Source organism: Vigna radiata, chromosome 1 (assembly GCF_000741045.1).
Source record: "Vigna radiata var. radiata cultivar VC1973A chromosome 1, Vradiata_ver6, whole genome shotgun sequence".
Taxonomy (NCBI): domain Eukaryota; kingdom Viridiplantae; phylum Streptophyta; class Magnoliopsida; order Fabales; family Fabaceae; genus Vigna; species Vigna radiata.
This window is the reverse complement of record NC_028351.1, coordinates 6,236,056-6,249,397: the sequence shown is the minus strand read 5'-3', so window position 1 is coordinate 6,249,397 and position 13,342 is coordinate 6,236,056. Positions and strand designations below refer to the sequence as shown.

The window sequence follows — 13,342 nt, the reverse complement described above, 5'->3', positions numbered from 1 at the left end:
ATTTTGATTTTTCATTTCAATAATTTTGATGAAGAGATATGAAAAATAAAATTCTAGTTTTGTTTTTCATTGATTTTTTAAAATATATATATTAAAAATATTTAATAATTTTCGAAAATAGTTAAAGTCTATATTAACCGTTTAATATATTTTAGAAAAATTGTTTTCAATTTAACATTTAAGAAACAATTATTTAATTTTAGTTAAATTTTTTAAATTTTAACAATTTTTTAAATTCACTTTATTATAAAATTTTTACTTTATTTTAATATAGGTTATTATTTTAATAATTATTATTACAATTATAATAATGATAATACTAAAAATAATAATAATCATAATAATAATAATAATATAAAATTTGATTTAATATATTTTCACAAATAAAATTATATTAAATTATTAAAAAAACTCATTAATTATTAAAATTTAAATTGAAATATACAATTTTAAAAGTTATGTTATACGGTTTTTTTTAAAACCGTTAACAAAAACCTTAATATATATTAAAGAATTTCTAAAACTATTTAATATAACTTTTTCAATTATGTTTTTTAATTTAAAATTAATAAGTAATTAATTTATTTTAATATTTTAATATATTAAATCAGATTTTATATTATTATTATTAATATTATTATTATTATCATTATAATTACTAAAATAATAACATATATTAAATTATATTAAAATAAATTAAATATTTTTAAAATTGTATAAAAAAATTGTTAAATTCAAAATATTATAATTATTTATATATTAAAATCTAAATTAAAAAAATAAAATAATATGTTAAATTGTTACCTTTAACATATGTTAACCGATTTTAAAAATCGTTTAACATATTTTTATCAATTTTTTTTAATTTAAAATTAATAAATAGTTAATTTATTTTAATATTTTAATTTGATTTAATACGTTAAAATATATTAAATCAGATTTTAAATTATTATTATAATTATTAAAATAATAACATATCAACGTCAAGGAGCACAGTCCCGAGTCCCTACAAGGATCCTAGTCAACAACATCAAAATCACCATCCTTATCAAAAGTCAAGCTAGCAGCTACTAGAAAACAGGAACCACGTAAAATAACAATTTTGCAAGGTTGTCTCATCCTCAGCAATAAAATAAAATAAAATAATCCCCATAACCATTCATGGGCTCATCATGATAATGGGATGTCAACCATGCGTGACAGGGCAATGTGAACATCGATTAAAACAAAAACAAAGGACTTGCAAGATTTAAACATGATAGATCAGTACTTATATTATAAATTGATAATACTAGGTAGGTTTTTTAGAAGTGAAGGTATACAGTAAATGGCACCGTACATTACACGATTGACAGAAAGACAACCAACAAAGAATCTCGAGGGCCCATTTGTTTGGCTTTCCCATGATTCGATAGACAGAACCTGTATAGTAGTAAAAATGGTTCGGTTCAAGAAAATGTCCAGCGTGCATTCCTAGACCCACGTTCTATTATGCCTCAGGCCAACCAACCCCTCTTCTAATATTATGTAATAACAAACTCAATTAATGGCAACTGTGTTTCTGGTAATAACTTCATCCAATGTCATCACCATCAAACCAAAGAGCGTCAAATCAATTTGGTGAGGTCATGAACATGATCTTTTTAGTGTCCCCAACGCATTTGTCATGAGCTTTTCAGTCATCATCATGTTCATTTTAACTCTTCAACTGTGACTCCAAAGCAGTCTTCGGTTCTGAACTGGAGGAGCCAGTCCTGGGATGTCGCGAATGTCCTTGTTCTCCGGGTGCACAAGCTGAAATTTTGAAAGAATTCATAATAATTTGAGCAGTCACAAGATTTAATCAATGAAACTTTTTACCAAAAAGAAAAATGGCATTCCAAATTGTCACATTCGTAACTATATTTAAATTTTAGAACACTTCTTTCACCACCTTTAACTGCCCTGGACTCAATCAATGATATTTTTGTTTTAAATCCAATGCCACCGGCATTTTGGAGGATGAACTGAAGCGTATGGGGACTTGTTTTTTTGGCACCGTAATGGTGAAAATATCTCTTTCAAACATACTGCAAATAAATTTTGGAAATGTTTTTTATGATAATTGTCACATGGCTGCATCGATCAATAACAAAAAAAGATGAACCTTAGAATATCACATAAAAATGTATAAACTAATGAAGGCCATCAAATTCTGTATCCAGTGAAAGACTTGGAAAACGGAAGTTCTTTTTGATGGTTAATCGATAAGTAAATATAATATGCTTCCATAAGCAACATATATATCCTTACACATTGTCAAGCAATTTTTACCGTTAACTACAAAAAAAAAAAAAAAAAAAATCCCCGGCCCAATAACTTCACCTAGAAATACAATAATTGAGGATAACGGTTCTGAATTAAACCTTGGGTTAAAAAGTCGTATTCTCTTACCTTTACTATAATGATAGCAATTACTCCAATGACAATAAGGACAAGTAGCATCATAATACACTTGTCAGTAGCAACCTATTATAAAAGCACCTATACGTTAGATGAATGATTCTATATATATATAGTAACTACATTGCAATGAAATGATGTGGATTCTGTAGAAATTGACCTGCCTACCGATTTCCTTGACCAACTGTGATGCTTTCTTTAAAGAGAAATGGATCGAATCCAGCTCATTGACAACTCTGCTCATTTGTTCCGTCTATACATAGAAGAGTGTACCACTTAAACCCATGTCGAACTCAAGTCTTTTTTTTCGTCGTTAATTTTGGGGTATGGGACTATGCATAAGATTCATACCTGAGCCTTAAGAGCTGCTGCAGTCTCTGTACCAACATTTATTGTTTCTTGAACGACCTATCAGCAATCAACTTCCTATCAGAAAACTTCCCCTTTTACCCACAAGAGGAAAGCAAAAATTATATGTAAAGAATATTCAAATTAAACATCAACAAATTTTCATTCCACAACTTTCTCATTCCTTCAAACTTCCGGCGGATAGAGAGTTCAATTGTGGCCTTTCAGGTTGGTTACACATAAAATGCAAGTCTTTTCCACAAAAAGTTCAACAATGCACATGGATAAGTTCTCTAATTGCTGCACTGGTCTAAATGAGTATACTATGTCATACAAAAACCGTACAATTATCTTATATAGCTATGCCTTTGCACTCCTACTACTATTGAAAAATATCCTTTCTCCCTCACCTCCATCACACACACCTTCATTTCCTGGAGAGCCAGAAAAATTCTAGCAAACATGATGATAGAATGGGAGTGAACAAAAGCAAGATTGGGACATTAGTTCTTCAAGAGCATAAAAGTTTACAATGTAATTTAATTGAGGAAGAACACGTAGCAAATAAGCAAAATGGCAAGCAAGTGCCAATTAAACAACAAGAAACAAATTAGATCATAGCAGGACCGAAAAATAAGAGACCAGAAAGACGGTAACAATAACTTAAGGTCCCCGCATTTCCACAACTGCTACATACAAGAAACACGTGGAGGAACCAATGTGATTTCGCTGGGTTCCTTGGACTAGAAAAAATATAATAGCAAACTATAGACAAATTCGTTGTGCACTGCAAATTCTAAAACATGTGACACCCAAAAAATAGACCTACCTTCTTTCCCCTTTCAATGGCTTGATCTGTCTCATCCATCATCCTATTCCCATGATCCATTAGTTGTTCGTTAGTCATTGCTGTAATAAATCATAAATGGTCAATGTTAAGCACAATAGTATAGATCTTAATTATATTTGCTAAATAGCTTGTTTTTAGTTTCCTTTCTTTTCAAAGGCTTTTAAGACTTCCAGGCAGTTGAGCAAAAACTATAGACATGCAAATGCCTTTCAGTGACAGAGAAGGCAGAAAATATGCCGTTAAAAGAGAAGCAAGAAATTATTGCTTCTCCTAGGAAGAAAAAGTAGAAGCAACATTGTTTTAGACAAATTTATTTCCCTCTAATTATGTTTACTGTTGAAGCTCAGGAAAAAACATTTCTTAAAAAAAAAATCAAAGCAGGGCCAGACAGAAACTTAGAGCATGCACACCCATGTTGAATTAGGTCAAAGCACACCAAGAGATTCTCACAAAATAAAACATCGCAGAAAAATGATAATTATTGTCATTTTTCATTTCTCATTTGCACAGTAATGATTAAGTACTTTGTATCTCCACTCATACTCACCACATTATCCTACTTGCATACTGACTGGCAACATATATTTCTTTTCTAGCAATAATGTACCAAGTAGTAAAAAAAAATTATTATAGGCTTACATTTATTTGAAAGCAGAAAATGTGATACGAAAAATAAATACCCGCATGTACAACATAAAGAAATCGGTCTGCTTACAGGATGCTAGCAAGCCATTTTCTTCAGCAAAACCTTCATTTGGCCCCTCAAAGAGTTCAATTCGTTTATGCTCAATATTTGTAGCATACCTGCATTGCAACATAGCACGCACTAGAATTGGTCGTTGATATCAAGGAATACATTCACTAATGGCAGAATATAATGACTTTCGAAGTTGCAGAAGCAATAAAAAACTATGTCTGCCAAACGAGATAAATAGATAGCTAATGCTTTGTTTTAACTTACTTCTTTTTTAAAGCAACATATGAGTTTAACTCTTTGATCTGCAACAAAAATAGAAGATGCTTGTAAGTAACATTTGTTATGAAAACCAATAAAACTAAAATGCGAAAACATATCGATTAAAATATCAACGGGAAAAAAAAAATCCACAAGCATCTGACCATTGACTGCTTTTTCTCATTCAACATTTTGTTGGTTTCTCTGTCGAAGTTATTCTCCAAAGCTTTGACTTCTTTATCGAACTCCTTGATAAGCCTGAAAAATGAGATCCAACCGTAAACACACTAGACGAGGCAGCCACGGCAAAATCTCAAATCCAAGGTGTGCTTCAATGCCAAACGATTATCAGGAAAATCACACAATCAGACTATGGAACACAAATTAAAACCTCATGCTATACACACGTTTCTGGTCATGAATTTTCAGTATTACAGATCTGAAAGTTGTGACAGATTATACAGGCTCTCTTGCACAAAGCTCTCATCAATGTGAGACAAATGCAATTTCAATACGCGAAGTGTAAACGACATAATCGAAATTATTCATATGTGGAATGCGAAAAATACCGTTTACATTCTCGCATTTTCTCCGTGAGCTCTTCCAACTGCCTGCTCTGTCTATTCGAATCCTTAATCTTCTCCAACTTCTGAAATCCATTTCTGCAACAGCAACAACAAGACCAACATATGAGAAAACAATGTAGGAACGGAACACGAAAGGAAGCGAGGAGGTTGAGGTTCTGACGATAGGGCGCGGAAATTGTCGGCGATTTGGCCCTCGATCTCGGCCAGGTCCTCGCTGATCGCCGACAATTGATCCATCTCGCAGCGAGATCTGAGGTAGAGAAGGCTGTTTGGATGAGGCCTTTAGGAGTGAGAGGAAACGAGGAATGCGGGTCAGATTTCGCGTTGCTCCCAAACAGCGCGTTGTGCGGTTGGGACGGGATCTTCAGTGTATGTTCGTCCCTTTTACCTTCAAGGAACAAACAAAAATTATTGGGGTTTTCTTCCCTCCTCTCCCGCTTGATTTGTTTATTTTTTATTTTTTTATTTTATTTTGTTTACTTCAGCGTTATGAGCTGTTTTTTCTAATATTTACTTTTATATTTTTAATTTAAACGTTAAATTTAAACCGCTACTAGTAGCTTTAGGATTCCGTGATCGTGGGTAATTATTTCGTGATCAACCACTTCTCAAACTTTTTTTATTATTTTAACATAAACTATTAATTACGTAATTTTTAAAATAATAAGATTTTCTTACATTTTTAAATCCCTTTTATATATAGTCATCTACCCCTTCTATATATAGGTAAAATGTAATAACCTTATGTTGTACTGAAAAATGAGTGAGATTATTCACATTTTCCTCATAAGCTTTTAAACATTAAAAATTATATTATCTATTTCAAAAATACTTTTAAAAAATTATATACAAGATTATTTCAATTTATAATTTTTTTTCTTATAAATGGTTAGTGAGAAGTTTACATTAACCATCTTATATATATGAAACTCAACACTTCCCTCTTAATTGATATAAAATGAAATTAAATATTTTTTATTACCTAAAAATTTGTTTAATAGTTTTATTTTGATATGAAACTCTTGAAATATATTTTTTAAAAACATAACAAAGTAGTGTTCGTGTTGTTTATTTATTTTTTTATGAGAGTTTACTTCAGTTCATCTCAGGAATATTACAATATTTTCTAAAAAAAGCACAATTGACTAAGAAATTAAGAAATAAAAGAAGCAGCTATTCTTAATTTATTTATTCCTGTGGAAAATATTTTCATTGGTAATTTTTGTGTGACAGAAAGTGGCTATGGGGAGAGTGCTAATCCCATCTTCGCCGACGACTCTCACCGGTCTCTTTGGTTCCATCTCCAAAACCCCACCAAAAAGTTTCAATCTTTTGTTTGGTTTTAAACTTGTGCACCATAAGTATCGTCATCTTCTTCCACTGGCTTGCTGTTTCAGCGTGTCTTCTTCCACTTCTTCCCCTTCCCAATGTTCAGTTGACATTTCCAAATACACAGAAGCATTTTCCAGACGAATGGCCATGGCTGGTCTCAAACCCCATCACCGAATTGGTCAGCTTCTCTTTGTCTCACGCCTGATATCATACAGAAAAAATGAATCTTTTTTGAAAAATTTGGCTATCAGCTCGACTTGGTGTGTGCCCATTTTATTATTGTTGTGTCAGCATCAAACTTAAAAAGTAGAATGTTGATTAATTGGAAGGGGTTGAAACATTTAGACTATTTTCAATTTGCTGATGCTGCAATGGACTTGTAATTCACTGCATTGTATATTAACTGTTTGATGTTATGATGCCTTTTTTCCTATCAGCTTTGGGAGTCTCTGGTGGCCCTGACAGTATGGCACTCTGTGTGTTAACTGCTGAATGGAAAACTGCTGGAGCTAATGTTGTCACAACCGAGAATGGTGGTCTCATAGATGGGCTACTGGCAATAATTGTTGATCATGGTCTTCGAGCAGAGAGCAAAGAGGAAGCCAACGTTGTTTCTCAACGAGTTTCAAAAATGGGTTCGTTGTACAAACGTGGTTGCTTCATTTGTGATTGCATCAATGGGATTTGGATCATTTCATCTTAGATTTTCACGTGACGTTATCACAGTCCATGTGAAAAATAATGTTGAATGACATTCTTTATAAACACTAAATAAATAAACGAGAGTTTATAAAAAAATTTGGAGGTTTACGAAGAGAATGAAATAACAAATTTTACATGGCATGCATAGTGTGGGAACATTACCCGAGATCTTGAACTTTTCCAGCTATAAGTTTGGCTGACATAACACAACATAGACACTTATTTCAGGAATCAAGAGTGAGATTGCCTGCTGTGATTGGCCAAGAGGAAGACCAAAACAGGGTCATCTGCAGGAAGCTGCCCGTGAAATGAGGTTATTGCATGTGTTCATTTTATTGAAGAAATATTATATATCTGTTTTGGGAACTTAGGAACTTTAATAAAGTATACTAATTGCAGATTATAATTTGTTGAACTTTAGGTACAAAATCTTTCAAGAAGTTTGTGCCCAACACCAGATTGGGGTATTGCTTATTGCACATCATGCTGATGATCAGGTTTGATTGATGATACTATATGTATACGTGTCTGTCATCCTTCATTTTCCCACATTGTTTTGATGAATTGCATGTCACATGTAGGAACTCTAGTCTTAGAACATTGGGTTTGAGCATAACTTAACCCTATAAAACCATCTTATAAGGTGAGGTTTGTACCCAACTTATATATATTCTATTAAAGCTATATTACTAGTTGGTGTAGAATTATATTCCCACCATAGAGGTTGCAATTAAGTAACTCCCAAAGAGACCACCAATAAGGCAGGCTATGACTGACCACAGTTAAGATGGTTTTCCAACATCTAGGTATTTATGGTTGATCATGAAGGGATTTATTGATCTTTGGGCATAGACAGTCTGCATGTGGTTAAATACCTAGGACAATATTTTATGAATAAGTACTTTTTGAGTGACAAATGACTAATGGTGTTTTATTATCCTGTAACCTTTTAAGGCTTGCTCTAGATTTTAGACATGTGATTGTTGAGAAACAATGCAGGCCGAGTTATTTATTTTAAGGCTTTCTCGAAATAGTGGTGTACTTGGACTTGCAGGCATGCCTTTTACCTCCCAGATTTTCCCTACACATACACATTCCGAAGAAGTTCAGGTAAACCAGGGCATTCTTCTTGTGCGACCTCTTCTGGAATTTTCAAAGGAAGATATGTACAAGGTTGGTTCTAGATATTAATTTTATTTGCATTGCCCTTTTTATGATCATACTTGATAATTATGATGAAAAAAGTCATCTGTACAGATATGCCAAGGAGGTAGTGAGGATTGGGTGGAAGACCCTACTAATCAAAGCCCATTATATGCACGTAATAGAATACGGATGGTGCTGAATAATTTGTCATCTTGTAAGTTTTGTTAATGTGCTTCATGACTTCTTTATTGTTACTCTAAGAATCTGTTAAGATCTTCTAGCAATCATCTCTTTTGGGTGGAAAGCACTCGATTATACAAGCTCCCCCTTTATTATAATTTATTGCCTTCTAGACATCTACAATCTGTCTCTTTCCCCTTACTATCTCAAGTAACTGTCCACCTGACAATCTCTGTTATGAATGACTTCATGTGGCTGTAATATTCAGTCACTACTACTCTACCTCTTTCTTCTGTAAACTTGTTTTATTGTGTGGTTTACTGACAGACTCCTTTCAATACGGAGTTTCTTTGGCATTCAGCACTAATTTCTCTCATCTATACTGTATGCTAAAAATTGAGTTTTTGCTGATACATCCACTAACATTTTATTATGGTCTTTAAGATCAGGTGGTGTAGTCATGATTTATATGGAAAATATAGGCTGGGTTGTCTAAATGACTCTTTTTTTAATATTTCCAGCTAAATTCAAGTTTGAGCTTCAAGCAATAATTTCTGCATGCAGAATAACGCGCACATATGTTGATCAAATTAGCTATAACTTGATACGTGAAGCTGTGATTATCAAGGATGTGAGTGTCACTTAACTTCTTATTCCATTCATTGCTTATTTGAATAACACTTGAATTTAAGTATTGAATAGCCAAATATCATGTTGACTTATGGAAAATAATACATATAAGCCCTTTGTCTGTTTGTTGCTCAAGTTATATTAATTTATGTCCCTGAAATTTACTAATAACATGTTTGTTGGGATCATTGTGTGGTTTATTTTTGCAGCATGGTTATGCTGTTATCGATTTACAGATTCTTTGTTCTTTGAAAATCGAGGACATATGCCTGATGAAATTTCTTTCCTTGGTCTTACAGGTGCTTCTAATATTATATATGATTATTTTATTTTTGAACCCTTTTTTTTATATATTACACTTGTAATTGCTGTCAAATTTCATGTTTTAGTTTGTATCACAAAGACAAAAGCAAGTCAGAGGCAGTGCTATGAAATTGCTAATGGACTACATTCGTACATTTCCATGCAAGGTAAGTTTGCTTCCATCAAATTGTTTTCCTAACAAAATTACAGAAGTTTATCTAATATTTTCTTTACAACATACATGTTTATCTAAATATCTAATTAATTTCAACATTTTTTAATTCTCATATTTTCTTCAATTTTGCTGTAGAACTCTATCACAATAGCAGGTTGTTACCTTTGTCCAGATCCTGGTTCTAAAGGGTCTAGACTTCTGGTCTGCTGCTGTTCTGATGACTGTGCTTTGCCATTAAAGATGGAGTATTTCGAGTCTCTCTCTTATGGACAAGAAGTGCATTGTGTTGCCAATGAATTAGAAAAAATTATAGAGGATGATCACTCATTTGCAAATCACTTCGTTCCTGATTCATCAGATGTACACTTTTTGGATGTGAATCCTACTTTAATTTTGACCGAAGCCAAAATGTTAAACATGATCAGTGAATCAACCTACAATAATATTCTTGCTTTGCAGAAGCAAGAAACTGCTTACTTCAGGTCTACAACTGAGACCATTTCTGACTCTGCATCGAAGCATGGAGTTGAAACTGTTGCCCCTTTTAGAAAATCGCTTCAGCCAGCACAATTTTATTACTTTATGAATCGATTCATTCTCACATGGAGTTTGAAAAATAAAATTGATGAAGATGAACATTCTGGTTTAGTGGATTATGAAATGGATTTGAGTGAGGAAGCCAGGAGCTTTTGTTGCACATCTTGTGTAGTTGGTCATAATGAAGTACTTGAGGTGCGACAAATGATTGAATCTGATTGGCTGTATCTGGCTGATTTATCAAAATTTCCACTTTCTAAAAACTCCATCCAATATGACGTTAAATCAGTGAATGAAACCAAGCAAATAATGTACAGAACATCTCCATGTTTACACTATGCCAGTGTATCAGCAAAGCAAGCTCTCCACAAGTTAAAATCTATCCCAGTTGCTGCAAGGAGAAGCCTGCCTGTTCTGATCACTGAACAAGGACAATTACAAAGCATTCCAGTAAGTTGATCTCTCTCTCCGCATTGTTTTACAAGTTTTCCGAATTCGTGACACACCCTGAATATTGATTATCCTTATTATTTTTAATCTTTCTGTTTATTATATTTTTGGTTTTTTGGGATCTGATTCTGCATCCTTATGATTTCAGAGTGTTAATTTCAAGCACTGTCCCTTCCTGATGGTGCATATGGAATTTAGGCCAAAAATACCGCTTGGGGGAGGTCATACCTCATTCATATAGCAAAACCGTGACAACACTAAAGATCGTGATTGCAAGAATGTTTTGGCTATTGGTTCCCCAATTTGAAACGAGACGAGTTGTAACCATTCCTGTCCCCAGCAAATTTCATTTCAACCAAAAGGGACACACCAAAATGGAATGATCAGTATCCATGCTGGGGCCACCAACCACCATCTGCTTTACCGAACCAAGTTTTTCACTCCCGGATCTCACACAAATTGAATTAGAGGGGAGTAGATCCTTGACTGATGGATATGGGAGTGTGTAAAGATGACATCATAATGATAGTCCATAGAATTTGCTGAGTTAGTCAAGCAGCATATTCAAACTACCTAGTTCACAGTTAGCATCCCACGGGCTTTGAAAGAGTTGACTCGTGTACATGTTGAAAGTAACAAATAGGACACAAGCTTGCTGCTGATAGAGCCTCTTAGAAACCTGGTTAGTTGGCAGGTGGAGATTGCTTAGAAACCTGGTTTGTTGTGGCCTTCTTAAAGATAACTTGCTTAGTCTCAGTCAAATTCATGTAGATAGACAGGATGCTCTAATTTGTTCTGTCATCCGGGAAGAAAGTTGACACTTCGAATCTGCTTATGGACTCAATAATTGTTCATAGAATGAGAATGATGAGGTTGAATACCATTTGATGATTCACCCTTTACCCTAGTAATATTTTTCATTTTGTTGCGACAACGAAATCTGAATAAATAAACAAAAATATAAGTGATTATCAACTCCTTTCACACACTTCACCCGAAAAAAAAAGAGTCTAAAGAATCTCCTATGTCATGAAACAACATGCCAATATGTTTTACTTAGGAGATTCTAGATAAAATTCATGGAATTCATAATATAATTTAAATTTTTACAGTATTTTTCTTTTAAATTTTATACTCTGCATATCTTTCTATTCATGTTTCACCCAATAGTGAAGTGTATGCACCAGAATTAAATAACTCACTTTGCTTTGCACTACCAAATTACATAGAAAAAATTGTCAGAACCTCGTATTAAAGGTTCCTTACTATTTACTTTGTTGGGTCAAGTTCTTTATTTATTTTGACAACTACTCTAGTGACCTGTTTAGTAATAAAATGGCAGGAAAATCTCGAACCACTCATTTATTATATGTAGAATTTGATTTAGTGAAATTGCCCTCTCCATTATTTGAGTCTATGACACCTAAATACCTTTAGCATAATAATGGTGCCTATCATATTCTTCATCTTAATTTCTATTTATAGTTTTTGTATGACTTACACCCTGCAAGGAAAACTACTAACATTTTTGGGTGTGATTGGTGTATGATGTGTTCTAAATCTACTTTCCATGTTTATCAACACTTGTGCAATATCTCACTACGGTTTGAAGTTTACATTTGTGGCAGTTAAATGTTGTTTGGCACAAATGTTCTTTTGCAATCTTTCAAGTTATTCAGTGCTCTTTTGCAACTTTCCTTGTAAGTCTTTTTACACCACATGAATACAATTGTACATTGCTTGCTACATCTGAAGGTTGCTATTATTGTTATCTTTGCTAACTTGAATGGAAATGCCCCACAAACTGTTGCATTATCAATGACAGTTAATATGTGTGAGACCATCAAAGAATTTTCCTACAAAGCTAGCTAGACATTAGACAGTAGGATTAGGAAGAGCCTAATTTGGTAACTGTTGACAAGTATAATTCAGATTCTTCTTCATCTGCACTAACACAAAAACTCATTCAAGTCACTGAATTTACATCTAATATATAGATAACATACATAAAAAATACATGATAATATTTTTGTAAATAAATAATCAATGAATTTACTTCTGTTTTTTACAAATTGGACTTCAATTTTCTAATGTTTAAGTTCATCTTTGAAAGCCAGATATCACATGGAATCCATAATGAACTCTACACTTCTGTAAACTGCATTCCTTCTGTCCATTGATCCTTAAGGAAAAGCATAATTAATGTGGCTATGGAGTTAATGTTAGTTACAGTTGTGTTCTTTTTGCTGCATCTCTTCATTGTTAATTCTATATTTGTATATAAAATATTTTGTAATTAATAATATCGTTTGTTATAATTAAATAAAATTAAATGAGTATGTGTAAGCTTATAAGTAGGTTTCTCAGTTACTTTATGAATGGTATAGTAAGTTATAATTAACAAATAAATAAACTCATTACTCATAAATAAATCTAATTAACTCTATAAGTTTAACTCGAGTGATAAGTGAGTTAAACTAAATTTCTCATACAAATCAATTTAATTTTGATTAAATGTCTATTTCAAATAATGAACCTAATTTTATATTCGTGTGAAATTATCCTTTTCTCACCAAATTAAGCCTCTCTACTATATAATTTATGCAAATAATATAATTATTTTTAGATTTTCATTTTTTCTTTAAAATAAATTGTTTTTTAGGCTTTACTATTGTAAGCCAACAACTTCATTGGATCCCTTTATT

The 13,342-nt window shown here is 32.7% G+C and overlaps 2 protein-coding genes across 3 annotated transcripts; one reads left to right on the top strand and one right to left on the bottom strand.

Moving 5' to 3' along the window:
- Positions 1 to 1,240: 1,240 nt before the first annotated feature.
- Positions 1,241 to 5,628, bottom strand: LOC106763412 (novel plant SNARE 11). Of its 2 annotated transcripts, XM_014647611.2 has the most exons (10): positions 5,343 to 5,625; positions 5,165 to 5,257; positions 4,760 to 4,853; positions 4,602 to 4,639; positions 4,356 to 4,444; positions 3,620 to 3,699; positions 2,794 to 2,850; positions 2,603 to 2,695; positions 2,434 to 2,508; positions 1,241 to 1,794 (listed from the first exon to the last, which is right to left on the bottom strand). In XM_014647611.2, the coding sequence occupies exons 1-10, from the start codon at positions 5,417 to 5,419 to the stop codon at positions 1,705 to 1,707; spliced, it is 786 nt and encodes a 261-aa protein (XP_014503097.1). In that variant the 5' UTR covers positions 5,420 to 5,625; the 3' UTR covers positions 1,241 to 1,704. The 2 variants fall into 2 exon arrangements, with proteins under 2 accessions (XP_014503097.1, XP_022638683.1); XM_022782962.1 differs by lacking the exon at positions 2,434 to 2,508 and having other exon boundaries at positions 2,611 to 2,695; positions 5,343 to 5,628.
- Positions 5,629 to 6,390: 762 nt separating this feature from the next.
- LOC106771728 lies at positions 6,391 to 11,622 on the top strand. The gene is made up of 11 exons (XM_014657762.2): positions 6,391 to 6,692; positions 6,952 to 7,149; positions 7,445 to 7,529; positions 7,638 to 7,713; positions 8,216 to 8,389; positions 8,474 to 8,576; positions 9,064 to 9,173; positions 9,382 to 9,471; positions 9,562 to 9,642; positions 9,786 to 10,637; positions 10,786 to 11,622. Exons 1-11 carry the CDS (start codon positions 6,425 to 6,427, stop codon positions 10,876 to 10,878), a joined length of 2,130 nt encoding a protein of 709 aa, XP_014513248.1. The 5' UTR covers positions 6,391 to 6,424; the 3' UTR covers positions 10,879 to 11,622.
- Positions 11,623 to 13,342: the final 1,720 nt, after the last annotated feature.